This window comes from Esox lucius, chromosome 3, assembly GCF_011004845.1.
Source record: "Esox lucius isolate fEsoLuc1 chromosome 3, fEsoLuc1.pri, whole genome shotgun sequence".
Classification (NCBI taxonomy): Eukaryota; Metazoa; Chordata; class Actinopteri; order Esociformes; family Esocidae; genus Esox; species Esox lucius.
In genome coordinates this window covers 20462362-20489356 of record NC_047571.1, presented here as the reverse complement: position 1 = coordinate 20489356, position 26995 = coordinate 20462362, and the positions used below count along the sequence as shown (strand labels likewise).

The window sequence follows — 26995 nt, the reverse complement described above, 5'->3', positions numbered from 1 at the left end:
CCCCTGGCTGTCCCAAGTAGATGATGTCATCAGGGTAATTCCTGGTTGGTGGTGTCACCATGGTGATCCAAGAATGGTGATGTCACTGTCCCCTGTTCCTGTTGAGTGAGTGAGACAGACTAGAGAGTCAATCTGTGTGTGTGGGTGTGTGTTGTAAAGTGTTTTATATAGAAGCAGTGATCCCATGCATACCCTGGATGCCAGTATCCATATTTAAACTGACGGGCTAGCACAATGTGCTTTCTTTATCAAATGTGTGTTCTGTAGTTTCACCACAGTGTGGCGCCACATCACCTGGCCTGAATGAGAGTGTGATCGAGTTCTGACTACATTTTGCTATCAGTTCTCTCGCTCTCTCTCTGTTCTCTCATTCTGCTCTCGCTATTTTCATTCTCTTCCTCTTTCAGAGTCCACTCTGCTGTCGCGTGTATGTGATCAAATTGATTCTCCCTACTACCCTCTGTTTGCTCTGTTTACTCGGAGCGGTCATCTTCAAGAGTGTGTGTTTGTGTGTGTGTGTGCGTCAGTATGCCATGTCGTCTCTGAGTTCGTCGTTTGTCCAGATAAAATATGACGACCTGCGGTTCTATGAGAACTGTGGAGGGGGCAGCTTTGGGAGTGTGTACAGAGCACACTGGATATCTCAGGATAAAGAGGTGGCTGTGAAGAAACTACTCAAGATTGAGACTGAGGTAAGACAAACACACACACACACACACACACACTTGAAGAAGAGTGTTTGGAGATTTGGTATTGGAGTATGAACCTGTCACATTTTGGTTTGATTTAGTCTGCTCTCTGCTTGTCTCTGTGGCGTGTCACGGTCATAGCGCTCTTTTCAAACGGTGGCTTTGTCAATGAACAAAACACTTTCTTGCCACCTCCCAGTACAAAGTTGTGTCCCAGTATCAATTTATTCCGGATGCAGCAGAACTCCTGATGACCTGGCCGTGACACTCATAATAGCCCTGATTTCCTCCCTTGAGGCCTGAATAACTGTTGGCACATATATTCTGGCATGGCCTGGGTTGTTGCCAAGCCCACACACACAAACACACACACACGTGCGCTTGCAAACAGACAGGCATTAATTCCCATTCGGCACAAATTTCATTTTGTGAGACTTGGTGTTAGATTAGAAAACAGTGGGATTCTGTAACAGTCTCATTTTACATGATAGTCTAGCGGGAGGTTGATAAAAATTGTTTGTGTTCTAGATATGGCCTGTTAGTAAGTTGATTGATTGCGTGTTTTCCATGTTGACGCTGTGTTGCTAGGTGCTCTGACCCTAACCTTAGTCTGTGAAACAATTCATACAGTACACAGTCGCAAGGCAGAAAGAGATTCTGTACAACCCCTCAGATTCCTCATCAATTTGCATGTCATAGAATTAGGAATGGAAGTACTGTTAATTTTAAATGTTAGCATGATCGCCTAAGTTAGGTGCTGTACATAAGCTGTCCTTCTCTCTCTCCATCCCAGGCTGAGATCCTGAGTAGTCTAAGTCATAAGAACATCATACAGTTCTATGGAGCCGTGCTGGAGGCCCCCAACTATGGCATCGTCACGGGTCAGTGTTCCACCGTGTTCCCTCAAACATGACCATGGATCTAGAACAACAGGTCCCTGCCTGGCCTGTGTTTGTGTGGGTCTGCTGAGCTTCCTGGCAGGACATTTGTAACTTAACCCAGGATGTTGTTGTGTCCACTTCATGTGTTGAGATAAGCTCTGTGACAGCCCTGCCTATTATAATGACTTAAAGAACCTCCTAACCTGTGTGTGTGTGTGTGTGTGTGTTTGTGTGTTTGTGTGTGTGTGTGGGTTAGGTCTTACTGAACGAATGGGCACCAAATGTCCCAATGAGTATAGTAAAACCAGAAAAAATTTACCTCATTGGGACCTTTTGCCGGTCCCCGTGAGGCAAAAGTCAATTTCCGGCTCAGGGTTTAGGTTTAGGGTCAAACTTACAATTGATTTTATAGTTAGAGTTGGGGTTTCTTTAAGGTCCAGGCGTTGTTGGTTAAGTTTAGGGTTAAGGTTAGGCATTACATCTAGGTAAAGTTTAGGCATAAATGTTACTTTATAGAGGTTAAGGTTAGGGTTAAGGTTAGGGTTAAGTTTAGGGTTAGATTAGGGTTAGGTTAAGGTTAGGGTTAGGTTAAGGGTTAGGTTTAGGGTTAAGTTTAGGGCAAGGGAGCATGCAATTAAATTTTTCTGGTCCCCATGAGGGTAGCTGTACAAACTTGTGTGTGTGTGTGTGAGTTAGTCTATGGTGCTAAGCTGTTTTTGACGTTTCTCAAGTCGTTGTGATAAATGAGTTCAGGTTGAGAGTGACACCTGGATGACTGTTGGACCAGCTCAAACCTGTTTTCTGTGTATTCATGTTGTGTGTTTTGTGTGTATCTGCATGGTTTCGTAAATTATTTTCTAAAAGTAATTACAGTTACTTTTTACCTGTCCAAAAATGTATCAGTAATGTAACTTGGAAAGACTAACATAATCTGATTAATTTACCTATTAATAGGTATTAAAGGAAAATAGCTATATTTTACTTTTTGGGTTGGGTATGTTTTGTAACCCATGGAATATTTTATATTCATATTTATGTAGCTGTAAACTATGCATTATTGACATTATTGAGGTTCACCTTGCTGCCTGATGCTAACACATCTTTCTTTGTCAAACATTGAAATACATTTCCTATCTTATAGTATAACCAGCCCCAAACCAGACCACGTCTAAATAAAAAATACACAAACATCAATAAAACTAGGTAGGATGAACTATTCTTCACCAAGATGTATCCTTAGTAGATTGATATGTTTAATTTTATTTAATAATTAAAAAATTATTGATACTCTGTTGAATGCCAAGCGATACTAAAGAAAATAAAACCCTAATCGGGATATGCACAGTATATATAACCTGGTCAATAATCTGGTCATACAAGCCCACCTTTTCACAGTATATATAACCTGGTCAATAATCTGGTCATACAAGCCCACCTTTTCACAGTATATATAACCTGGTCAATAATCTGGTCATACAAGCCCACCTTTTCACAGTATATATAACCTGGTCAATAATCTGGTCATACAAGCCCACCTTTTCACAATATATACAACCTGGTCAGTAATCTGGTCATACAAGCCTGCTTTTTCACAGTATATATAACCTGGTCAATAATCTGGTCATGCAAGCCCGCCTTTTCACAGTATATATAACCTGGTCAATAATCTGGTCATACAAGCCCACCTTTTCACAATATATACAACCTGGTCAGTAATGTGGTCATGCAAGCCTGCTTTTTCACAGTATATATAACCTGGTCAATAATCTGGTCATGCAAGCCCGCCTTTTCACAGTATGTATAACCTGGTCAATAATCTGATCATGCAAGCCCGCCTTTTCTCCAATGCTGATCATTGATCAACAATCAAGTGCACAACTTTCAATTAATAAGATGATATGTCTTTTTTTGTATTTCACACACATCCTTTAATCAAATTAGTTATCTATTTTTTCAAATCTGATTAAATATTCTTTCAACAAAAAAACACTAAGGCCACAAGAGTAGCTACAAATGTCAAATGTACAAAGACGACAAAATCTGTCAAAAACGAATTTCTATACTGAAATACACGGGTCATTTCCAGTGTTCAAATGGATGGTTTTGTAAAGTAAATCAGGTGTAAAATGAGGTAAACTCTACACTGGAATAGTACTTTAATAAAACATGTATAATCTTAATTATTTACAGTGTGTTATCATCTACAGAGTATGCGGGCGGAGGTTCTCTCTATGACTACCTCTCCAGTAAACAGAGTGAGGAGATGGACATGGAACAAATAATGACCTGGGCCATGGAGATAGCAAAAGGTGAGGACAGACAGTTATACCAGTGTCATTACCCACAGGGCACATCATGCTATTTCATGGACGTTGATTCAAATGATTTCAACCCACTTGAAAAGAGGTTTGTGGAATTCCAATATGATTCAAATTTAGTATTGCTTTTTGTGTGGATTTTGCTTGTGCGTTTTGCTTACCCCCGTCTGCCACTGTTCATCGATGTGCCAGGCTGAGGATGTCGTGACCACGTCTCTTAGTTACACGATGGAGGAGAGGAAAGGAGCAGCTCTTCTACTTGTCAGCAAAAGTCTTCTGTTGTCCAGCTGAAAGACTGCATTTTAGATTACGGAAACAACAGATGTTGTGGGTGTTTGATTCATCAGTCATGGTTGCATATCATTTGCTTTGTTAAACCTACCCTTTGGAGTAAAACTTCCAATGGACACCTAGGTTACATTTTATAATACGTTGACACATTTGAAGAAAAAAGTGTAACGCTGATGTTTGAGAAGGCAGTAGGAGCAAAAAGATTTATGACTTGATTGGAGGCTGGTAGACATTGTTTAGCGGTGTTGTAACATTTTGCTGGTCTATTATTGGTTCATGGCAGAGGATGTTTAATTTTTATGTCCAATAGGAATGCACTATCTTCACTCAGAAGCCCCAATCAAAGTAATTCACAGAGACCTCAAGTCACGAAACGGTAACCAAGTGCACACACAAATGCACACAAACACCCATACACACACACAAATGCACACAAACACCCATACACACACACAAATGCACACAAACACCCATACACACACACAAATGCACACACACACCCATACACACACACAAATGCACACAAACACCCATACACACACACAAATGCACACACACAGACACTCTCTCACACACACTGAAACCTCATTACCGCTGCTTTTCAGATGTGAATTAACATTGTTATGAGAAAGCTGGTAGAAAGAATAGCGGAATTTCTGACTAATCTCTGTGTGTCTCAATGCAGTGGTGCTGACAACAGACAAGGTGCTCAAGGTGCGGTAGTCTCACAGTTTTTTGTACCTACCACTTCTCCATACTGGAACATTCTGTGGCTGCGTGTCTCAATGCCCTCTCCCTGTCTGGTACGTTGGCCAGATCTGCGATTTTGGAGCGTCTAAGTTCCAGTCCCACACGACCCACATGACTGTTGTGGGCACCTTCCCCTGGATGGCTCCTGAGGTCATACAGAGTCTGCCTGTGTCAGAAACCTGCGACACGTACTCCTACGGCGTGGTGAGTTTGAGTGCGCGGGGGCGAAAAGGCGTCGCGTTTCAGCACAGCATACAGTTTGTTGGTCAGAAAGCTCTGGCGCATGTGTGATCTGGCTAATTACTATATGTGCTACCAGGTGCTCTGGGAGATGCTGACACGGGAGGTACCTTTCAAAGGCTTTGAGGGGCTGCAGGTGGCTTGGCTGGTGGTGGAGAAACAAGAGGTACCCACACACACACAACCAAAGACGCATTGCTCTGAGTCAGAACTAGATTCAAGTGGCTACTTTTCACTCACAAGACAATCTGTATAGGCACTTTCAAACATAACACAAACTACACACTCAGATCAAACATGGAATAAACTATATACACAATAAACCAATTACACACAATAAACCAACTAGACACTCTAAACACACTAAACCAACTGCAAACATGAAACACACTGAACCAGCTACACACTTGGAGTTGGAGTAACAATGTGATGCTCTCATGCTTTCCGCTGAGGGGAGGGTATTTTTAGGGCTGATGTCAGCCCTCTGCTCTTGTAAGGCATGGATACTCTGCTGTGGAGTAAGGCCAGGTTCTGGAGGGTTTTACTGTGTCTGAGTGTATGTGTGTATAGAAGGGGGTTCTATGACTAAATGTTGCTGGGAAAATTTTTATAACAGTTGTATTCCCACTAGAGAGAACTCTTTCCATTTCCCCTGCCCCTCTCCAATAACCTCCTGTTGCTTTGTACAGCCCATTCCCCTCTTTGCTATACATCAACTAATGGTTTACTGACCAGGGACTGAGCACTCTCTAACACTACATTAATTGATTGATTACTTACCAGGGTCTGAACATTCTCTAAGACTACATTTAACTGATGTGTTACTGACCAGGGACTGAACACTCTCTAAGACTACATTTAACTGATGGGTTACTGACCAGGGACTGAACACTCTCTAAGACTACATTTAACTGATGGGTTACTGACCAGGGACTGAACACTCTCTAACACTAACTGATCGGCAGGGTTGGGTGGGTTACTTTTTAAATGTTATTTGTTACAGTTACGAAGTAATGAAACATTTTGATTACTCAAACTCAGTACTGAGTTACTTTGAGATTTACCCGTGCAAACGTAACCGGCGATTATTAGGGCCACCAGCGATGCAAATGAAAGAAATAAACTGTGATTATACACAAGCACTCTTAGCTTAATGTCGTCAGCAGCCAATGATAACCAATGAACACCATTTTCTGAGATGCAAAGCAAGCAGAATCACATGGCCTACCTGTATGTAGTAATCCCTTAACTGATGGGTTACTGACCAGGGACTGAACACTCTCTAACTCTACATTAACTGATGGGTTACTGACCAGGGACTGAACACTCTCTAACTCTACATTAACTGATGGGTTACTGACCAGGGACTGAACACTCTCTAACTCTACATTAACTGATGGGTTACTGACCAGGGACTGAACACTCTCCAACGCAACCTTAACTGATTGGTTACTGGTTCAACTCCCTTCTGGTCACAGACAGCCCTTCCTGTTACCTCTACCTCAACTGTTATATGCTTATCTCAGTCGTGCCCTATTTTTATTGTCTGGTCAAGAAACAGTCAACCCACCATTTTGAGTAGGATAGAATTTTTCCCTCAGCAACTCTCAACCGTCTCATCCTAATTAATAGACTCAGTAACCTAGGGTTTCATAAATCTAGGTTTCCATCGAGGACCTCGTTTGAAACCTATTTCTCTGATAACATAGAAATGCACATAACATCTAAGGTATTGCAGTCTAAACCTCTGGCTGTATCTATGGTTCCTCAAGGTTTGATCCTGTTCTCTTTGTATAATAATAATGTTGAGCTTGCTGATGATAATTCTCTCTCCTCTACCTTCATGGAGACACTAGCCATGTTGCCTTAGTTGTGTATATTCCTATGAGTGGTCTATGAATGTATGAGATTCCTCTGTGCGTGTGTGTACGTTCCAGAGGCTGACCATACCCACCAGTTGCCCGCCGAGCTTTGCTGACCTAATGAGGAAGTGCTGGCAGGCCGACCCAAAGGTGAGAGGACAAAGGTCAGGGCCACCCACACAATAATATCCAATCATTTAGAATCCAGATCCTGCTCCCGCTGGAGTTGGACACCCCAGCAGCTGGTCACCACACCATCAATGAAGTCCTAATGTGCTTACAGTGTGCACGCTACAATTCAAAATAAGGCGTTGCTGAAACGTTGCAGTTGACTTGTCTGTCTGTGTGTTCTCCAGGAGCGTCCAGTGTTTAAGCAGGTTTTGGGGACTCTGGAGACCATGTCTAAAGACAGCAGACTACCAGACCAGTGTAACTCCTTCCTACACAACAAGGACCAGTGGAGGTACACTAACTGGTTCAACCAGTTGTCTTTATCACGTATGAAAACTATGGTAACAGTGGCTCTCAAAAGGATTCAGCTCCCTCAGATTTCTCTTGATTTTCTTCGTGTTACAACATGAAATCACCATGGATTTAATCAGGTTTTTTTGGGACCGTCCATAATGTGGAAAGGGAAAAATAATAACCGCAAATTGTTTTAAATTAATTACAAATGTGAAACTGAAAATAATTGATTAGATAAGTGTTCACCCCTTGAATGAACTGTGGTTCAACCAGTTGTCTTTAGAAGTCACGTAATCCGATGAATCTGTGTGCAAGGACGGTCTTAAACAAGCTTGTCTTTGGGCCCACCGTTGGTTAGTGTCATTTCTACATCATGAAGACAAAGGAACCTTCACATCAAATCCAGAATAAGGTTATTTTCAAAGCACCAACCAGGGGTAGGATATAAGAATGTTTCCAAAGCATTGAATGTCCCCTGAGCACAGAGAAGTCCATTATTAAGAAGGTTTGAGAATATGGCACAACTGTTAATCTGTCTAGAACAGGTGTCCTCAAAAACTGAGCATGTGGGTGAGAAGGGCACCAATCAGTGAGACCGTCAAGAGGCCTGTGGCAACTCAGGAGTTCCAGTCTAGAGAGAAGGCAAAATAGATGCAGCAACATCCAGGGAAATCTTGAAAGTAGACCTGCTAAGTCTGCAAGAGACCCGACACTTGGGAGAAGATTTATCTTCCAGCAAGACCCTGATTAAATTGTTGTCTCCAGAGGTGCAAACCAATTATTGAATAAATGGGTTGAATTCTTAAACAATCAATTATTTTCTGTTTTGTATTTTAAATTAATTCAATTGTTTTTCTTTGACATTGAGGACTTTCGCTTGTTGATCTGTGGCAAGAGATTCAGGAAATCCATTTTGATTTCATGTTGTAACACAATAAAATGAAGAAAAAGTTCAAGATGGCTGAATACTTATTGTGAGACAGGTTATGTTCAGTAACCTAAACCTAACCCTAGGCAATCAACTTTATTGTCCTTATTTGGGTAACTAAGTAAACGTGTGAGAGCCCTTGTTGGGGCTGTGTTTCAGATGTGTGTGTTATGTATATTATATACAGGTGATACATTAAGCACAGTCTAGATTGTTTAAGCTCTATCTCTGCAGCCCAACATCGGAGAGAGAGCAGGTCTCATAACCTAACCAGAGGCCCCAGTGTGTGTAAGTGTGTGTCTCAGGAGGGAAGCTGAATGCATGACCCTGCTGGCTCGTTGGCTTTGGTCTATAATAAGACTCCCTGGAAACTATCCATGTAGGAGATTTCTCTGCTTAACCAGTTTCCACCAGAGAGAGAGAGAGAGAGAGAGAGAGAGAGAGAGGAAGACGAAGAGTTCACAAAAGAAAGATATGAGGGCAGCTAGAAGTCAAGTGTAGGAAAAACAGGGAAGGGGGCTGTTGTGAGGAAAGAGGCAGAAATGTAGAAGGCTCTTGTGGAATATAGAACACTGAGCAGCATGGGAGAAAGAGAAAGTAGAGAGAAAGAGGAGGAGTGAAGAAGAGGGAGAGGTGGTGGAGGAGAGGGAAATGAAAAGGGGGAGGGTGACAGATTCAGTTCGTGTTTGACATGAGTGTGGCAAGATAATCAATTATGAGGGAAGTTGGAGAATGGGTGGAAAGATCTGGTGTAGAGAGGTGTAGAGAGGGGGTGGGGCTGGAGGTTTAGTAATAGTGGGATGGTAAATGTTGTAAAGAGGGGCCTTGAGAAAAAGTGAGATAGAAAAAGAGTGGGGCAGGGGTTGGAGGGAGGGAGGAGTTTATGGGAAGGGGGAGGGAAATATGTCTGGGCCAGATGTCTATGTATATTTAGGTGCTGTGAGAGCTGTGTTTGCCCCCCCTCACCCCCCCCCCCCCCCCAGACCCCAGAGAGAGGTAGGGAGGAAGACAGAGCATTAAGTTATGTCCCTTCATATCAGGCTAAATAGTGCCACATGCTGGAATAAATAGGAAGTACGACACAACTGTCAGGTTTCAGTTTAGTTTAACCAGAGAAGAATGGAAGTGAAGGGACATGGGCATAATGAGGAGCCATAGCTGTGCTCTCTTTGTAGGTGTGAGATAGATGCCACGCTGGAAAGGTTGAGGAGACTGGAGAGAGACCTGAGTACCAAGGAGAAGGAGCTGGAGGAGAGAGAGAGGAGACTCCGACTGTGGGAGCAGAGACTGATGGAGAGGTCCAATGTCCCCCCGGTGACTAGTGATTCCCTCACACACACTCATGTACAGTGGTCCTCATGTGTAGTGTCAAGGCCCTGCGTCCTGCGGTTCAGGAACCAGTTCAGTGAATCATCTTTCCTTTCTTTCAGTTCTTCTCCCCCATGGCTTCAGCCATCACCTCAGACTCGTTCTTCCGCTCTCAGTCTCAGGAGTCCAACAGCTCCAAACTCTCCTGCCTCATCAGAACCCTGAGCAACGGGGAGAGGGCCGGGGACGGAGGTTTAGGGGGCTTCCAGTCCATAATGAGGGGCTTCTCAAGCGGCCTGGGTGAAGCCGATGGGGATGGAGGGATTGACGTAGCCTGGGGGGAGAGAGAGAAGGAGAGGGGAACAGACGCACTGATCAATGGGGGGCGGCTACAGGTCATGCTGAAGGGTTTCCAGGGCGGGATTGGAGAGTTAGAGGGGGAGACCGAGAGAGAGGAGATGGGATGGGGGGAGAGTGGGAGAAAAGAGGGATGGAGAGAAGTAACGAAGGAGGAAAGGGTGTTGGACGGGGGAAGTTTAGAGGGCGGGAGAATCCAGTCCATGTTCAGGGAGCTGAGTGGAGGTAGTATGGGCGGCTTCGGAGACATGATCTCCCTGGACGACATTGTGGGGATAGAGAGGATAGGGGACATGAATATGGACATCGGGGAGATGGGTGACCTGGGGATCATAGGGGTCAGAGATGATATAGCCAATGTTTTAAGTCACAAGGTCAGGAGTGAGTTAGGAGTCAGAGGTCATGGGGTGAGGTCAGGAGTACAGGTGAGCATGCGGACAACGTCCAATCAGAACTCTTCGAAAACGTGCAGCGTGCGACAAGGATCCAAAATCAATATGGCCGCCACTGCCGCGGCCCTGGACGTGAACATGATGGAACTGGGCTGGTCCGATGACGACAGTGACTAGCACACCACAGGATACAGGATAACATCTTGTGTTGTCATTCATTTCTTTTTTTTATTGAAGACAATTGTACACCTCCCTTTTGTGAAGACTGAAGGTTTTACTGTCCCGAAGTATTGTGTGAATTTCCTCCTGTCATTTAGTTCTGGTGTATTGAACATTTTAAACGTGGAACTGATGTGCCATATTAACAAGTGTTGCATAGACCACTTGAAGACCACCCCTTTGTAGAGGCTAGGACTACGGAAACAGTACCAACCAATGTCTTCTGCTTTTAGACCATTGATACAGTTGATTTGTCTAAAAACTAAGCTTTGAATTAATGACTTCTTACTGTGATCAAATGTGTGAAACTATTTTGCAGCTCTCGTCTGTATATTGTCTTGTTTTTCAATAAATTCAGAAAGATTCATTTTCTTTTTATTTATCATCATATGGAGAAGATAAGAATTTCATATAGTTAATAGTCCACAAATCTCTTCCACCTTTAATTAGCAGCATCCATTCCGGTTTGAAAGATGACAGTGACCCAAGTAGCTGACCTATAGTAACATTTTTCAACATTGACCAAACACACTGAACAACAAAAGAAAACATTGAAGCGGAGGTTGTGTAGAGCAGCACACTGTCCTTCCTGCCCCGACCTCTCACACACTAAGCAGCAGAGCCACCCCGGCCAAGACCCACTTGGCAGGTCTCTCTCTGGTCTTGAGACTGAAGGTCCAGACGTAGGTGGTTCCTCTCAGCTTGGTCTTGTACAGCGGACACTCGTAGATGTTCCGCGTCTCCTGTCTGTCGTTAGGTACTGCTCGGACGGAAATGACCGGCATGGGGGGGGTTAGCTCCTTCAGACAGGCCTCTGTGATCACCCCGCCTTGAATGTCCCACCTCGCACCTTGACGAGGAAGAGGAGGGTAAAGATGATGACATTTTAACCAGTAGGTACGTGTGCGTTAACAGGGAGGAGTGTGTTGGTACCTTCCATGTATAGTCCATACACATACGCTCCCTCTCTGGCAGGCTGGTTAAACTCTTCCTTAAACTTCTTAGTCACGTCCACAGTCAGGTGCATTTTGTCTAACGGCCATTCATTCTTGCGAGCTAAAGACTGCATCACCGCTGGAGGGAAAGAAGGTAGTTGAGGAAATCCTTCCACTGTACAGACAGGACTATGAAAACCTTTTCAGCAGGGGTCCTATTTTTTCCACAAGAAAAAAAAATTCAACACTACTGTTGTTTGCTCCTTGGGGTTTAAGGCCAGATGTTTTGTAAAACCAATTTGTGACAACTGATATAAAAAGGGCTTTATAAATAAAACTGATTGACTGAGTTTGGAATTGGTCTGTGTGCGGGGGGGGGGGGGGTGCAACCTGTAAGAAAGGACTGTGGGTTAAAGAGTCCAGAGAGCCAGACCACGCAGGGCAGAGTCAAGTCCTGTGTCCAGCTGTCCAGCTCTCTACAGCGCAGTAACACATCACTGTACCTGATCAACACACGGACACACAGAGCACGGCAACACATCAGAGCAGCTTCACAGAGGATAAGAGAGGATAATAATGTACACACAGTGACAGAGGAAGCGCCAGAGACTGACCACTGGGCCAGGCTGTATGTGGAGGGGTAGGCCAGTTTGGTCCAGGTGTCCGGGACGTTATCCAAGAACAGAGCCGACTGTAGCTGCTCCATCTCTGAGGAGATGGCTAATTCACCCTGAGAGAGAGGACACCAACATCAGAGCGCTTCTATCAGTGCTAGTCTCATGTCCAGGCTGACCCATGACCCACCTTCAGCCCAAGGTCCAGCTCCTTGAGTGAGCGTCGGATCTCGTAGAGGAGCGTGTTCATACGTTCGCACTCCTGGAAGCAGACCACGATGTACGGGGATCGCTCCGTCGTCTTCGACGTGATGTCTGACATGTTGTATTCCTCCGGAAGCTTCTCCAGCACCTCGTCCAGGATGGTCTTCACCTGCAGGGAGGGAGGGAATGTGTGTGTCCAGTGTTTGTGTGGCTTTGTCTGGTATGAATACCCCCGGTGTGGTTCTCACCTTCTCTTCCACGGTCTGGGAAGCCCCCTCACCCATCACTGAGTCAGGTGACTGCAGCCCCAGCAGCGTGTGGAAGAGATTATCGGAGGTCACCGTCAGAAACTCGATCTCCGCGTTGGGGTGTAACCCATAATGCACTGGGCTCTCGTGGGGAAGCATCTCATTTATGTAGCTGTGGTAGCCCTGGTAGTCCAGGTTGGAAGGAACCACAAAGCCAGGAGCCAGAGATAAATTCCTGTCAAACTAGTGGGAAACAGGAAATTAAGGATGTAGCTTTTTTTTTTTTAAAACACATTATTATTACAATTGTAACACACACATGCACGCACACACACGCACACACACACGTTTGTTTGCAATCCTTTATATGTTTTTTTTTTATTCAGATTTTTAAATAACTGATTCAAGGAGACACATTGGAAACAGGCTTTAAAACTGTGCCCTGATGATACATTAAAAAGAGATCATCATTTAAAACAGTAGGGCAATGGTTTAAAATAGCCATGAATAGACTGGCTAAAAAAGGTTTTACTATCTTTGTGAGGACCTCCGGTCCTGTCGTTGCACCTGGATCACAGACACACAACAAACGGACACCTGGTTGGGTTGCATGTATTCCTCCAGGTAGGTTCTGCAGAGTCGTCTGTCCCAGTCATCTGTGATATGTCCTCCATACATGATCTCACCAAACAGATAGCGCAGGTCCTCCCACGGCACCTATACACACACAGGCCATTATGCAATCACAGAAACCATGAAGCGACTCATCACGTCTCTCGCTAACACGAACATCATCATCACCACCATAATTATCATAATCTCCATGCCGACAACATAATAAGCCAGTAGACAGGGACCTGAGAGTTGGCCTCCAGGTAGTTGTAAAGGACATTGACGGAGATGGTGAGGTCCCCAGTGTTAAAGGGGTACTTCCGATTCCAACCCTGGGGACCGAACTTGCGCCTCTCAGCCACACAGGCATGGAAGTAACACAGAGAGAACAGGATGGTCTTAAACTCCTGCTCTCTGCTGCACTGGTCCAATATGTCCTGCAAAGAAAGAAAGAGATAGTGAAGTTAGGGGAGGAGAAAAGGACTACAGGTGCAATATTATCGGTGCATGTTACTGGTAGCTGGTATTACTGATAACACTGACATAGAAGAGGCAACACCCTCCACACAGACAATCCACAGTAAATTACATGAAGGAAATCACAACCGCATATTGATTTTATTTTGAGATTTTGGTAGAATATGAGGCACTGTTGGACTGTCTAAAAATGTCCACCTTTATGGAACAAATTACAGAGGTTATTAAAAAACATGAATACAATTATTGTAACATTTTTTAGAGTGCTTGCTTCAAATCTTTGAACGGTTCATTTGGTCTGTAAACATAGCAGTAATCTGCTTTGCCAAAGAACTCAGAGTTTGTTTAATTGGGCAACAGCACACATTCCCTGAAGATTTGTGCCTTGTTTAAATATGTTTTGTGAAGTCCAGCCAGGCTTTTCTTGTGTTTTAGCAGTACGGTCTTACTTCCTACCATTGAACCCTTCTTGGTAAAGTGTGCAGTGGATAGTGTGGGCTAAAACCCTCCTTTAGGTCAGCTTGTAGATTTTTAGCAGCTACAGTGGGGAGAACAAGTACTTGATACACTGCCGATTTTGCAGGTTTTCCTACTTAAAAAGCATGTAGTGTACCTATGATAAAAATTACAGACTTCTACATGCTTTGTAATAAGGAAAACCTGCAAAATCGGCAGTGTATCAAATACTTGTTCTCCCCAATGTACATATTCCCTTAACATCTTGTGTTGTGTACTTTTTCTCTCACTACAAACACAGCAAGGTATGGGATCTTGATATATTAGTGTTTTTCAAATTTTTTAATTTACAATGAAGGTTTATGGACAGTGACAAATTACGAGTTTGGATTTGAAATGATAAAAATACTAGAGTTAAAGTGAAGACTTCAAGCATTCATTTTGAGGGTATTCTCCTCCCTACTGGAGGAACCAGTTAGAAATAACAGGCCGTTTTGCACACGGTCCCTCGTGCCCCAGCACCTGGTGATACCTGGTCAAAGTTGTCCAGAGCAGCATGGAGGTTGGCATGCATTCCGGTCGGAGGCTCGTTGGTGATCTTGATGGCATTCTCCAGGATGCCCTGAGGGAGGAAAATCACACACTTTCCAAATAATAAAACACACACTGTGTGGTTATGAAAACATTCATATTTTGGTTGAACAGAAGTAGGACTAGAAGTTCTCACAAAGATAGTAAAATTCAAAATCTGATCTAAGTAGGACCAATTGCCTAAGTCAGTGAAAATGTAAATGTCTCTTCAAGGAAAATGTAAATGTCTCTTCAAGGTTTAGTGGTAGGCATTAGGGCAAGGTTAAATTTAGGCAGGACAGTTTGTTACTGATGTTATGGGTTTAGGGTTAGGGTTAGGTGTTAAGAGAACATAGATTTTTCGGAGTACCTGAGGGATGATGTGCTCCTGCGGTGTAGGGGCTGGTTCAGCACTCATAAACACTCTGTAGTCCTGGTGACTGCCCTCACAGCAGCGTTCCAGAAGATTCTCCAATGAGCCCAGCCAGCGAGCAACTAGATGAATGTTCTAACAGAGATAGACATTCGTGGGACATAGCATATATTATACAACACCTACCAAAATGAAAAATAGATTGAGGAAAAAAGAAATGAACGGATGAACAAATTAATACATTTTATTCATCTGTCAGGAGTAGTTGGGCAGCCATACCTGAAGGATAACCCAGTGTCCCTCCTTAGCAGCCTTCTCCATGGCAACTTCAGCTACAGCCTCCTGCCCCTGTCCCAGAGACACATTGTGGAGTTTTCCCAGATCAATGGTGAAGCCCAACTTCCTGCCTGTTAACACGGAATCAATAGTTTCTCAATGTGTGTGTGTGTGTGTGTGAAAGAGACATTTAATGTTTAACTGATGTTGACTCTACAGAACGTTTGTTAGTGTTACCTAGTGACTCAACATCTTTGAGTGGGTCAACTCCAGGAGAAAGGATGAAGAAGACGGGAGAGGCTGGACCACTCTCTCTGAAGGACTTAGAAAACTCGGTCTTCCTACCCTCTGTATACTTGACCCCCAACTTCTCCTCCACAAAGTTCCTACAGACAGACAGATTGTTTATTTGCCAGAGACACGAGTAAGGTAACAAAGACGATGAGACCAGGGAAAGAGGAGAGGAAGGTCTGGGCATAAAGAAAAGTGGTTGAGAAAGGGAGTGAATCTTTTCGTGGGTGTGTGTATGTGGTCACCTGACAGCATAGGTCATCCTATCGGATCTGAGTGCCCTCATCATGATCAGTTTCTGGAGGGAAGTCTTCGTCTTCCACTCCTGAGGAAACTTCTCTTTCTCAGGACATTCGGACTCCACCACCTTTTTCCAGCGTTTTGGGGAGCCCTCGATATCCCGGTCCAAACCACGGAATTCCTCTGTGAAACTCATTGTCTAGACAACGGGGGGGAATACTGAAAATCTTTGGAAGTGTGTGTGTTTAATAGTGCACGTGTGTGTCTGTGTGCTTACCTTAATGGCGCTCCAGGCCTGGCTGGAGAGGAAGTCTACAGGAGAGGTGTAGCTGTGGTCGATGTTGAAGCGGAGCAGGAAATCAAGTTCTCGTGCATCAATCTCCTTACTCATCAGCAACAACTGAGGTCATGGAACACCCTTTTAGAACTAGGACACACACACACAGAGTCCCCCTTACACCCCCCCACCACCACCACCACCATACACACACACCTGAAAGGTGAGCTGAGCTGTGAAGGTCAGTTTGTCTCTCTCAAACAGACCTCTGCTGATGTAGTTGAAGGTGGAGTAGGTGATACCATCTATCAGAGTGTTGACTCTGCTCCTCACGTCCTCACAAACCTCCGCCTGCTTCACTGCCTTGTGGAACACCACATTAAAGGCCTACAGGGACAGGGGAACCGAAAGAATGATCAGCAGCCTGTAACAGCTAGTGCACCACCGCCAGTATGGATACCGTCTAAACAACAATGGTTACGACATTCTCACTGGCTGCACGACATCTTTTGATGAATGATGCTAAGCAAAAAGTGTTATCCTGTCTATATCTAGCTGAAGAAATAGGTTAAGAAATAATAACCTGTTTAAATGTAAAAGGTTACCTTGAGTGAGAACTGGTACATAGGGTTGATCTTGCTGAGGTCGTTCATGATGAAGTAGAGAAGAGAGGATCTGACCGCTACAGGACGATAGTGTTCCCTGGCCTCGTTGATCTTCACCTCGTTCACCTTCGCCTCCAGAACCTAAAACCCAAAATAGTATACTATCAGTAGCAGGAGATACAGTATAGCACAGTTCAGCTGTTTATGTTTAATTTCTTTTCTTTAACCCCTAAGTATCTGCCATTTTTGCCTTTTTTCTCACGCACGCACACACGCACGTACGCATGCACGTACGCACGCACCTTCATCTCGATTTCTGCAGCCGTGTGCTTGGTGGTCTCTAGTTTTTCAACCAAGACGTTATCTCCCAGGAAGTTGCTCTCAGCAGCGGAGAGACGTCCTAGCAGCTCATCTTCCAGCAGCTTCAGCTCGATCTTAAACAGGTTCTGCTGCTTAGTCAGGTCACTCTGCAACCATAACACAGATATTACCAAACCAAAACACAACCAGTAGAAAACCACCTTCATCTCTATGTTCAGGCATCATTTTCTGACCAGAAGATGGCCGTATGAGGTCAAGAAGGGAGAAGCTGAGAGACCCAGTTCAGACAGGGGAAAGCGCCAATCATCCGTCCCACCTTGAGGTGTTCCAGGTCGGGTCTCTCCAGATTGACCACCTGGGCGAGCAGCTGGTCCTCCAGGCCGTCTCTTGTCACTGTGAAATTGATTAGGGTTGTCTGGGCCTGGATCTCAGGTTTATAGTGGGGGTTAGCCAGCTTAGTGTGGAGGATCAGTCTGAATGCTGGGTTGAACAAACACTCTTTATCCCCCACCTTTATACAACTGGGAGAGGGATGGGCAGTAGGGGAGAGAGGCAGGAGTTAGTGCTCTGTCTTATCTATTATCTTTCATGAAGATGATGATGATGTGGGTTTGTGTGTTACCTGCCCTTCTTGATGGTGTGTCGTCCCAGTAGAGGGTCTATGACTGGGTCGATGGACTCCTCCAGATTCTCTATGAGAACAGTGTCTCCTGTCACCACGGCCTGCTCTATGACATCCACATACCTGGGGATTTGGGCGACAGATTTTGGCAACCTGTTCAGGAGATGGAATTAGGATGGAGGGATGACAGAGGAAAGGGAGAAGAACGGTGATCTCACCCTTTCTGTCCCAGGCTGACCACCTTGAGGTTGTTGCCATAGTGAATCTTGATCCACTTGATGCCCTGCAGCTGGGGGTCGATAAGAAGAGGCCAGCGTTCACCTAGGTCACACAAACAAGTAGGGAACATCCGTTCAGGTTGCCAGTGCTAGATGTTTAGCATGGATATTCAAAACATACAGGGCTAAAGCAGAAATCATTCTTCCCGCGCACAATTGGTGAGGATGGTGCCGTTCTGAGTGGACATCTTGTCACCCGGCAACCCCTCGTTGTTCCACTGAGCCACGGTAGCATCATCAGTCACCATAACAACTGGATCCAGCCCCTCGGTCATGGGGATGGGGGTCTAACAGAGGAAGGAGGAGAGAGGTCAGTCACCATAACAACTGGATCCAGACCCTCGGTCAATGGGGATGGGGGTCTAACAGAGAAAAAATTGGAAGAGGAGAGGAAATTAGAAGAGTGGACAGACGGACCTTCTGGCCACGCAGGAAGGGCATCCAGAGGTTCTCCAGGAGTTCCCTACGATACTTCTTAGAGAAGGACCCAGCGTAGGAGATGAAGGCTGCAGTCAGCAGAATGTCTCCACACAGAGTCTCCTCCTGCTCATGGTACCCGGCTACAGAGTGGGCCCAACGCACATTCTCTGACTGCAACACAGACACACAAAGATATTGTCCATCCGGTCGAAAAGGTTCCCGTTAATGTTTGGAAGCTTTCTGAAGTGACACGACAACAAACGAACCGAGCTCCAAATGCTCAGTCAGTCACACACCTCAAGTCCTTTGACCAGGCGATTGGCCAGTTCAATGGTCTTGTTGGTGCGGTTCACCTCGTCCTGACAGCGAAGCTTCTCAGACGTCGCCTTCTCAAACGCAGCTGTCAGAGTGTCCAAGCTGCTGTCCAGCTCCTACAAAGTTAGGAAAAAAAGAGAGGATCTGTGAGACAGAGATAGAACCAGAGATGAAGAGAGTAGGAGAAAGAGTGAACAAAAGGAGAGAAAGGAGAGAGGGAAACAAAGGTGGAACGAGAGGAGAGGAATAGACTCACGGCTAGTTTCTTTCTAATGGCTTCTAGTTTGTCTGCAGCCTCTGCCAGATCAGCATTAGCCTGAGACAGACAGAGCTTCTTCCCCTCGACCTCACAGAACACCTAGGGAGGAGACTCACATGGCAACAATCCCAGCACAGACACATGCTATCACCTTGACAGTAGAAACATTCACCGGGGTAACGGTTTGGAGAAACTCAGGGCGGACAGGTACTTACATACATCTACGAGCAGCATTAGGAGAGGAGGGGAAAGGACACTGTGAGAAGAATGACAGGGGCTAAACAACACCTAGTCTTCCACAGCTTTGCTTCGGCATATCGAACGAGTGCTTGGTTAATATATATATATATGTTTAGTTATTACTGCGTGTCTGTGCGTATTAGTTTGTGTGTGTACTGTAAATCTGGTATATATATGTGTGTGTGTGTGTGTGTGTGTACCTCATGAAAGCGTATGATGTTAATGACCCAGGCACAGAGGCCAGCGGCGGCGGAGGACTTGAGTCTGACAAACTCAGGGTTGAACTCTGGGTCACTGAGGTACTCATCTCTGACACACTTCACCGTCGCCTCTGGGATGTGCTCCTTGTCAAAGTTCACAAGCGCCTGCAGGAAGTCATCCACCTGGGCAGACGGGTACGGAGATGGAACATACTGGGAATCCCAAACCAGTGTCTCTGCCATACACTCTCCATCTGAGTGACCTACACTGTCATGTGTTGCTGAGGGAACTGAGTGATTTCCAGAGAGTGGCAAGGGGATCAGTAAAGTTAGAAAGGATACAACTTATGTTCCACTTTTAATGAATAAAGCATGCATTTAGTTCAAATATACAAATACCTCTTATTGTTTAGGAAGAAATACATTTTAGTAACAATTACAGGTATTTTGTCCTTTACATGTGGCTTGTAGAACTGCACATTTACTGGAGGTCTGATTAGCCCCTCCACCCTTTTCCCTCATAACCTAGTTAGAGGTTTCAAGACGAGCAGACTGACAGACACCGCACCTGTGGAACAAGTTCCCTGGACACACAGACAACACTGACCTTGCTCATGACTACTTTGGCAGCTTTCCAGCTGCGGTCCTTGGGTATTTTACCATGAGGAGCCAATAGCACCAGGACAGCAGCCGACACGTTAGTTACTATGACTGGAGGGTTGGGGAACGTCCTCAGCTCGGTCAGGTTTAGCTAGGAGGAGGTCAGCAGCAGTTACCATACATTACAGAGGTCATGTATTAGGTTAGATGTTGCCCAATTGAGGTCTGGGTTACCTGCCTGGAGAGTTTAATGTGTGTGTGTGTGTGTTACCCAGTTGAGGGCTGGGTTAGCTGTCTGGAGAGTTTAATGTGTGTGTGTGTTACCCAGTTGAGGTCTGGGTTAGCTGCCTGGAGAGTTTAATGTGTGTGTGTTACCCAACTGAGGGCTGGGTTAGCTGCCTGGAGAGTTTAATGTGTGTGTGTGTTACCCAGTTGAGGTCTGGGTTAGCTGCCTGGAGAGTTTAATGTGTGTGTGTGTTACCCAACTGAGGGCTGGGTTAGTTGTCTGGAGAGTTTAATGTGTGTGTTACCCAACTGAGGGCTGGGTTAGTTGTCTGGAGAGTTTAATGTGTGCGTTACCCTGTTGAGTGTATTCAGGGCTGCGTTAGCTGCCTGGAGAGCTGGTTCAGCCTTAGCCAGGTCTTCTTCACTCTGCTGTTGCTGCATGGTCACCTCAGCCTGGATGGCTTCTACCTGTGGAGAACCAAACTGACAGACGTCACCCAGCTCCATCCAAAATTCAATAACTGAAAGAGTTGATGATAACTGAAAGGGTTAATAATGGATGAAAGAGTTGATAATGGAAATGGGGTAGAGGGTTGTGTTGATAATGGATGGAAGAGTTGATGATGGACCTGGGGTAAAGGCTTGGGTTGATAATGGATGAATGAGTTGATGATGGACCTGAGGTTAAGGCTTGGGTTGATAATGGATGAATGAGTTGAAGATGGACCTGGGGTTAAGGCTTGGGTTGATAATGGATGAATGAGTTGATGATGGACCTGAGGTTAAGGCTTGGGTTGATAATGGATGCAGGCCCTACAGTTAGTCCTTTCACTTGAGATTGTTTGAGGAATACATTTTGCAGGCAATCAATTTTAAGTGTGGGCCTGAATCGCTGGTGAATGTGGCCCTAGCAGCAAAAAAGTGTTTGACAACCCAGCGTAACACACTTACCAGTTACATATTAACATTTTTGAAATTACACAACAAAAACGTAATAACCCACCAATTACAGCCAATATCGGTACGATCTCTAAATCCTGCTGAAACTGATCAACACACATGAACACCTACCCTTCGTTCCTCTGCATCAGCCACAGCCCTTTCCTGGTTCAGTCTGTCTGTCTGCTGGCCGATCTTGGCGATCAGAGCCTCTGTGTCCATGTTCCTCTGCCACAGCTCCACCTCCTGCGTTGCTAACTTAGCCTTCAGATCCTCCACCTGAGAAAAGCCGTTGACAGGGATGGAAGGAGTGAAGAGAGAGGAAGAAAGGGATCGTGTGTGTGCTTGAGACCGGCTGTGAGTCTAACTAACCTGTGAGGCTGTGGTCAGTAGTTTCTGCAGGCCATTCTCCAGTCTGTCTACCTTCTGGCTCAGCTCTCTGCGTTTTGCCCCAAGCAGGTTACTGTACAGCTTAATAAACTCCAGGAAGCTCTTGGGGGTGGTGTAGTTGAAGTGCTTCTCATTCTGCTGGTACTTCACACTCACCTAGAACAACACATTAAGACAACATACTTTCAATACATTATTCAAATGATCTGTCACATGATTCACTACTCAAATAATCATAAGTATAAAATTCCAGTGATTTTATCAGTCACTCACCTCATTAACACTGGTATGGGCATAGGAGATGAACTCACTGATGGAGGCACGTACATCTGGCTAAAGAGGTCAGAGAAGAAACAAGAAACATGGCTGCAGTCAGGAACCATCATCCAATGTGTGTGTGTGTGTTGTCAGTGACCACCATCCACTGCCAGGCCATAGACAGTAACCATCATCCAATGTGTGTGTAGTCAATAAACATCATCCACTGCCAAGCCGTAGCCAGTAACCATCATCCACTGTGTGAGTGTTTTCAGTAACCATCATCCACTGCCAGGCTGTAGCCAGTAACCGTCATCAATTGTGTGTATCTGATGTGTCTTCGGTCTGGTGTTTACCTCCAGGCCAGGTATCTTCTCTATGAAGGAGATGCTGACAGAATGTAGAGCCAGCTGAGGCCAGGAATGGAACCAGTCTATGGCCGTACAGTTGACCAGGGCTGGGAATTTCCGAGCACGGGTACGCAGAGTGAACCCTACCGGGGAGAAACACAAGACCACCTGGAGGACAGAGAAAGGAGGAGGGAGAGACTATTAGCCTATTTCTTGCAGATAGCAGCACATCTTCTGCTCTAGGAAATAAATATTTCAGCCTGTATTTAAAACATAGCACAGTATTTCTTATAAAGTCCTGTTGTAAACTGAGTGATGGATGTCACTGAGCCCAGCAACCAGACCTTAAGTTGTCGTCGTATCCTCTCAATGAAGAAAAGCCAGCAGTTGTCTCTGTCATCCATCAGGCCCAGGCCTCTCAGCTCCATACGGATGGATGTCACGATCATATCCACTTCCTCCTCACTGAACAGGTCTGGGATGTCCCCTAGGAGATAGGGTGCACACTTACACACTCCTTCGCACAGGTCTGGAATGATTGGAGTGTTCATGTGCGGTGTTGTGAGTGTTGAGGTGTGATGTTGGTGCATGTTGAGGTCTAATGTTGGTGCATGTTGAGATGTGATATTGGTACGAGTTGGGGTGTGGTTTCGGTATGTGTTTAGGTGCGGTGTTGGTGAGTGTTGAGGTATGGTGTCGGTGTTTGTTGAGGCGTGGTGTCGGCGTTTGTTGAGGTGTGGTGTCGGTGTTTGTTGAGGTGTGACATTGATACGAGTTGGGGTGTGGTGTCGGTATGTGTTGAGCTGTGGTGTTGGTGCATCTGTACCTGATGCCAGCATGTCATTGATGAGGACCAGGAAGCGTTCGTCAGGGATCTGAGCGTCTGTGTGAAGGAAGACTGTCCCAATATTCTTCACCCCCACCTTGATGTACAGTGCTGCAATATCACTCTACAGAGATGAAAAGAGAGGGAGAGACACAGTGAGAGACACAGTGAGAGACACAGGGAGAGACACAGGGAGAGACAGAGAGACACAGGGAGAGACACAGGGAGAGACAGAGAGACACAGGGAGAGACACAGGGAGAGACAGAGAGACACAGGGAGAGACACAGGGAGAGACACAGGGAGAGACAGAGAGACACAGGGAGAGACACAGGGAGAGACACAGGGAGAGACACAGGGAGAGACAGAGAGACACAGGGAGAGACACAGGGAGAGACACAGGGAGAGACAGAGAGACACAGGGAGAGACACAGGGAGAGACAGAGAGACAGGGAGAGACACAGGGAGAGACAGAGAGACACAGGGAGAGACACAGGGAGAGACAGAGAGACACAGGGAGAGACACAGGGAGAGACACAGGGAGAGACACAGGGAGAGACAGAGAGACACAGGGAGAGACACAGGGAGAGACAGAGAGACACAGGGAGAGACACAGGGAGAGACAGAGGGAGAGACAGAGAGACACAGGGAGAGACAGAGAGACAGGGAGAGACAGAGAGACAGGGAGAGACACAGGGAGAGACAGAGAGACAGGGAGAGACACAGGGAGAGACAGAGAGACACAGGGAGAGACACAGGGAGAGACACAGTGAGAGACACAGTGAGAGACAGAGAGAGAGACAGAGAGAGACACAGGGAGAGACACAGGGAGAGACACAGGGAGAGACACAGGGAGAGAGAGGTTCCTAACTTTCCATCCAGTCTACTGTATACAGCTGTGTGTGGTGGACACATCCTACCCGTAGGTCATGTATTCCATAGCCGTTCCTCAGTGTGATCTGGAACACCTCCAGGGTACTTATGAAGGCCGCCAAGCGACACAGACTCTGCTTCCCACTGCCCCCCACCCCCACCAGCAGGGCGTTTCCATGGGGAGCCTCCAGGATACGACTGATTCGACATCTGCAGACAGACACAGGAACTTTGTCTTTGGGGGTCACACATTCACATGTATTTCACCTGTGATCAATAGTCCTGCGGGTAAACAAAACTTGTGTTTGGAGGGAACAGAGGCAGCCAGGCAGGTGTGTGTCCGGGAATCTCACACATGTTGAATGGCCTCCTCAAACAGCACCAGGTTCATGACGGCATGCAGCTCGTTGTAGTGTTCCAGGGCATCAGCCAGGGTCTTGTACAGCTTGTCCCAGTGTGACACCTGGTGGTACTTGGGCTCCCCCAACCCATGGGCAAAATGAGAAAACACCAAGGGCTGGTGGATGAAGACAGACTCGTCTATTCCCTGGAAGTGGAGGGGGGGGTTGAGAAAGATGCTGCACTTCCAGCAAGTGTTTATGTGAAGGCCATTTTAACCACTTGACTCTAAGCGCTCTGAGACAGAGAGACAAAGCCTAAATATGTCATGCACCTCAAAGTATCTCTTGCCAGTGTCCAGCAGGATCTTGTTGAAGAGTTCCACATCCTTCTCCTCCATCAGTTTGTCAGAGTAGACCCTGGAAGACTCATGGAGCCACAGGTGGACCAGGTCGATGGGGTAACGCACACACTCCGGCAGAGCAAACAGGATACCCTGCAGAGGAACGGGAGCTAGGAATACTTACGCTGGTGATTGGGATTATTAACGGTCTGTCTGTGCTAACCTGGAAGATGTTGGAGAGGTCCCTCAGGTTGAAGATATAGTGAAAGCGTATGGCTGTGGGGAAGAAGTTCTGACTGATCTTCTGATGGAGACAGATGACTGCCTGAGTGAACAGAAAGACGAGAATGGATGGAGGGAGTACATTAACGGACAGACAGAGAGACAGACAGAAAGTCAGTACCTGTATGAGTGTTCCAACAGAGCGAGAGACGCCGTAGCTGAAGCCCCCCTGAATGAAGTGGGCTGACAAGATGCTAGTGTAGATGGTGGCTAATGCCTCAGCGCTAGGGAAATGAACTGCAAACACTGAGAAATGCCTCTGAGGAGAGAAAGAGTGGTTAGTCTGTGTGTGTTACTATTGTCTAGAGTTGACAGTTTGTGTGTGTGTTACTGTTGTCTAGAGTTGACAGTGTGTGTGTGTGTGTTACTGTTGTCTAGAGTTGACAGTGTGTGTGTTACTGTTGTCTAGAGGTGACTGTGTGTGTGTGTGTTACTGTTGTCTAGAGTTGACAGTGTGTGTGTTACTGTTGTCTAGAGGTAACTGTGTGTGTGTGTGTGTTACCTGTAGTCTGGGGTGGACTGAGAAGCTCCCCGCTGTGGGATTCATACAGGTGATGTACTGACAGTTATGGATCTCTTTCAGGGCCAGCCTCTGTCTGTCGTACCTGCAGGACCCCCCCCACCCCACACACTTATTGGAATCTCTATCCTAAGTGTGAACACAAAGTTATTTTTATTACCTCAACCCTTAACCTAACCCTAAACAGAAATCTAACCTTAACCACATAAACATAACTTAACCCCAACCCTAAGTGTGATCCCTAACCAATCCCCTGTGTTACCATCCTGGTGGAGATCTCTGCACAGTGTCCTGTTACCAGTGGTTGTAGTCCAGGTGCTGGCGTATGAGTGTGTGAGGTTGGACAGTGCCGTACAGGTCCACCTCTGGCATGTTGAGGTCATCAATAAAATAGATGAGCTTCTTGGTTCCAGGAGGAGCATAGTTACGCCCGGCCTTCTTCTCCAGGGGCTTCTCCAACACACCTACAACGGTCACACGCACGTGCGCGCAAACACACACACACACACACACACACACCCGATCTCATTACTTTACTGTAGACAGAAGACCAAATCCTCAGTAAAACACACAACGAGTGAAGTACCAGACCAGAGACAGGCCTGGTTAAATTCCTGGTTTCTATCTGAGGAGAGGGTCAGGTAACTGAAATGGAACCAGGCCGGTATAACCCTAGCTACAGGACTGCTCAGGGACTGACGCTGGAGCATGGCCGAGGTGGTGTAGTAGTTGAAGGGGACTTTAGCCACCATGTAGTCCTCCTTGAGCTGGGCTACTTTATCAGAGACCAGGATGGTCTTCCCCACTCCAGCGTTCCCCACCAACATCACAGGCTTCCCCTTCTGAAGCAGCAGGTCTATGAGGTATGTCAGACAGGTGGTCTCGGCAGAGTGGACCAGCACCGTCTGGCAACACACACACACACACACACATACGTTTGATATGAAGGCACACCAGTGAATCCTAGTCATGAAGATGATATTCTCATGCGGTTAGACTCAGGTGCCAGAACGTGTAGAGACCTGTAATGGGACATCGGGCTCTAGTTCAAACTGGGGCGTCCGCTCACTCCAGGGAGTGAACTTCTTAGTGTCTGAGTCTATGAAGTAGTCGAACACTGTGCCCTGTGAAGGGAACTTCACTGCTCTCATCTCCTTGGACCACCAACGGCTGAACTCGGCACGATGGTCTATCAGCTGGGGAAGACATGAGATGAACAGAGGAATCTAGTGGCAGAGGCAGACTTATACGATATGCTGGCACTGACAGTGAGCATACACACATTTTATGAATCTCTGTCCTTTTTATTCTAAAAATGAAATTCAAATCATCCATTTTTTGGTCCTTAAAACGTAGTGTGATAAATCGTGAACTCGCACACTCACATGGTCCTGGAACAGAGCACCTCCAAAAGCCCAGACACAGGCAAAGACAAAGTAGATCTCATAGAGTTCTCTGGGAGAGTCAGGAGGCGTGTTGTCTTCTGTCAGCAGGCAGTCCAACAAGGAACACAGTGTCT

The 26995-nt window shown here is 45.9% G+C and overlaps 2 protein-coding genes and 1 long non-coding RNA gene across 3 annotated transcripts in view; 1 reads left to right on the top strand and 2 right to left on the bottom strand.

Moving 5' to 3' along the window:
- Positions 1–11: 11 nt before the first annotated feature.
- Positions 12–5008, bottom strand: LOC105007216. Its single transcript, XR_827527.4, has 3 exons — positions 4925–5008; positions 4050–4183; positions 12–98 (listed from the first exon to the last, which is right to left on the bottom strand). It is a non-coding gene; the product is annotated as an uncharacterized LOC105007216 (long non-coding RNA).
- On the top strand, positions 356–11065 carry LOC105007215 (mitogen-activated protein kinase kinase kinase 20-like). Its single transcript, XM_010866056.3, has 11 exons — positions 356–692; positions 1483–1570; positions 3778–3879; positions 4490–4555; positions 4865–4893; positions 4996–5133; positions 5249–5335; positions 7107–7181; positions 7388–7494; positions 9600–9738; positions 9855–11065. The coding sequence occupies exons 1-11, from the start codon at positions 534–536 to the stop codon at positions 10656–10658; spliced, it is 1794 nt and encodes a 597-aa protein (XP_010864358.1). The 5' UTR covers positions 356–533; the 3' UTR covers positions 10659–11065.
- Positions 11064–26995, bottom strand: part of dnah9l (dynein, axonemal, heavy polypeptide 9 like) — a 33677-nt gene continuing 17745 nt past the window's right edge. Inside the window, exons 47-90 of the mRNA XM_034289346.1 lie at positions 26862–26993; positions 26499–26672; positions 26177–26381; positions 25775–25940; positions 25459–25561; positions 25078–25215; positions 24898–24999; positions 24666–24827; positions 24346–24539; positions 24040–24202; positions 23122–23245; positions 22640–22782; positions 22302–22463; positions 21961–22020; positions 21670–21843; positions 21430–21576; positions 20713–20826; positions 20141–20284; positions 19534–19716; positions 19309–19314; positions 19091–19192; positions 18816–18950; positions 18517–18690; positions 18254–18386; positions 18040–18142; positions 17822–17944; positions 17516–17720; positions 17181–17345; positions 16879–17019; positions 16490–16660; positions 16274–16396; positions 16002–16195; positions 15703–15851; positions 15469–15596; positions 15187–15324; positions 14779–14868; positions 13559–13750; positions 13299–13418; positions 12702–12944; positions 12440–12622; positions 12250–12365; positions 12026–12138; positions 11634–11774; positions 11064–11550 (exon numbers count right to left, since the gene is read on the bottom strand). Coding sequence (XP_034145237.1) covers positions 11303–11550; positions 11634–11774; positions 12026–12138; positions 12250–12365; positions 12440–12622; positions 12702–12944; positions 13299–13418; positions 13559–13750; positions 14779–14868; positions 15187–15324; positions 15469–15596; positions 15703–15851; positions 16002–16195; positions 16274–16396; positions 16490–16660; positions 16879–17019; positions 17181–17345; positions 17516–17720; positions 17822–17944; positions 18040–18142; positions 18254–18386; positions 18517–18690; positions 18816–18950; positions 19091–19192; positions 19309–19314; positions 19534–19716; positions 20141–20284; positions 20713–20826; positions 21430–21576; positions 21670–21843; positions 21961–22020; positions 22302–22463; positions 22640–22782; positions 23122–23245; positions 24040–24202; positions 24346–24539; positions 24666–24827; positions 24898–24999; positions 25078–25215; positions 25459–25561; positions 25775–25940; positions 26177–26381; positions 26499–26672; positions 26862–26993 — 6426 coding nt within the window. The 3' untranslated portion in view covers positions 11064–11302. The remainder of the gene's footprint in view (positions 11551–11633; positions 11775–12025; positions 12139–12249; positions 12366–12439; positions 12623–12701; positions 12945–13298; positions 13419–13558; positions 13751–14778; positions 14869–15186; positions 15325–15468; positions 15597–15702; positions 15852–16001; positions 16196–16273; positions 16397–16489; positions 16661–16878; positions 17020–17180; positions 17346–17515; positions 17721–17821; positions 17945–18039; positions 18143–18253; positions 18387–18516; positions 18691–18815; positions 18951–19090; positions 19193–19308; positions 19315–19533; positions 19717–20140; positions 20285–20712; positions 20827–21429; positions 21577–21669; positions 21844–21960; positions 22021–22301; positions 22464–22639; positions 22783–23121; positions 23246–24039; positions 24203–24345; positions 24540–24665; positions 24828–24897; positions 25000–25077; positions 25216–25458; positions 25562–25774; positions 25941–26176; positions 26382–26498; positions 26673–26861; positions 26994–26995) is intronic.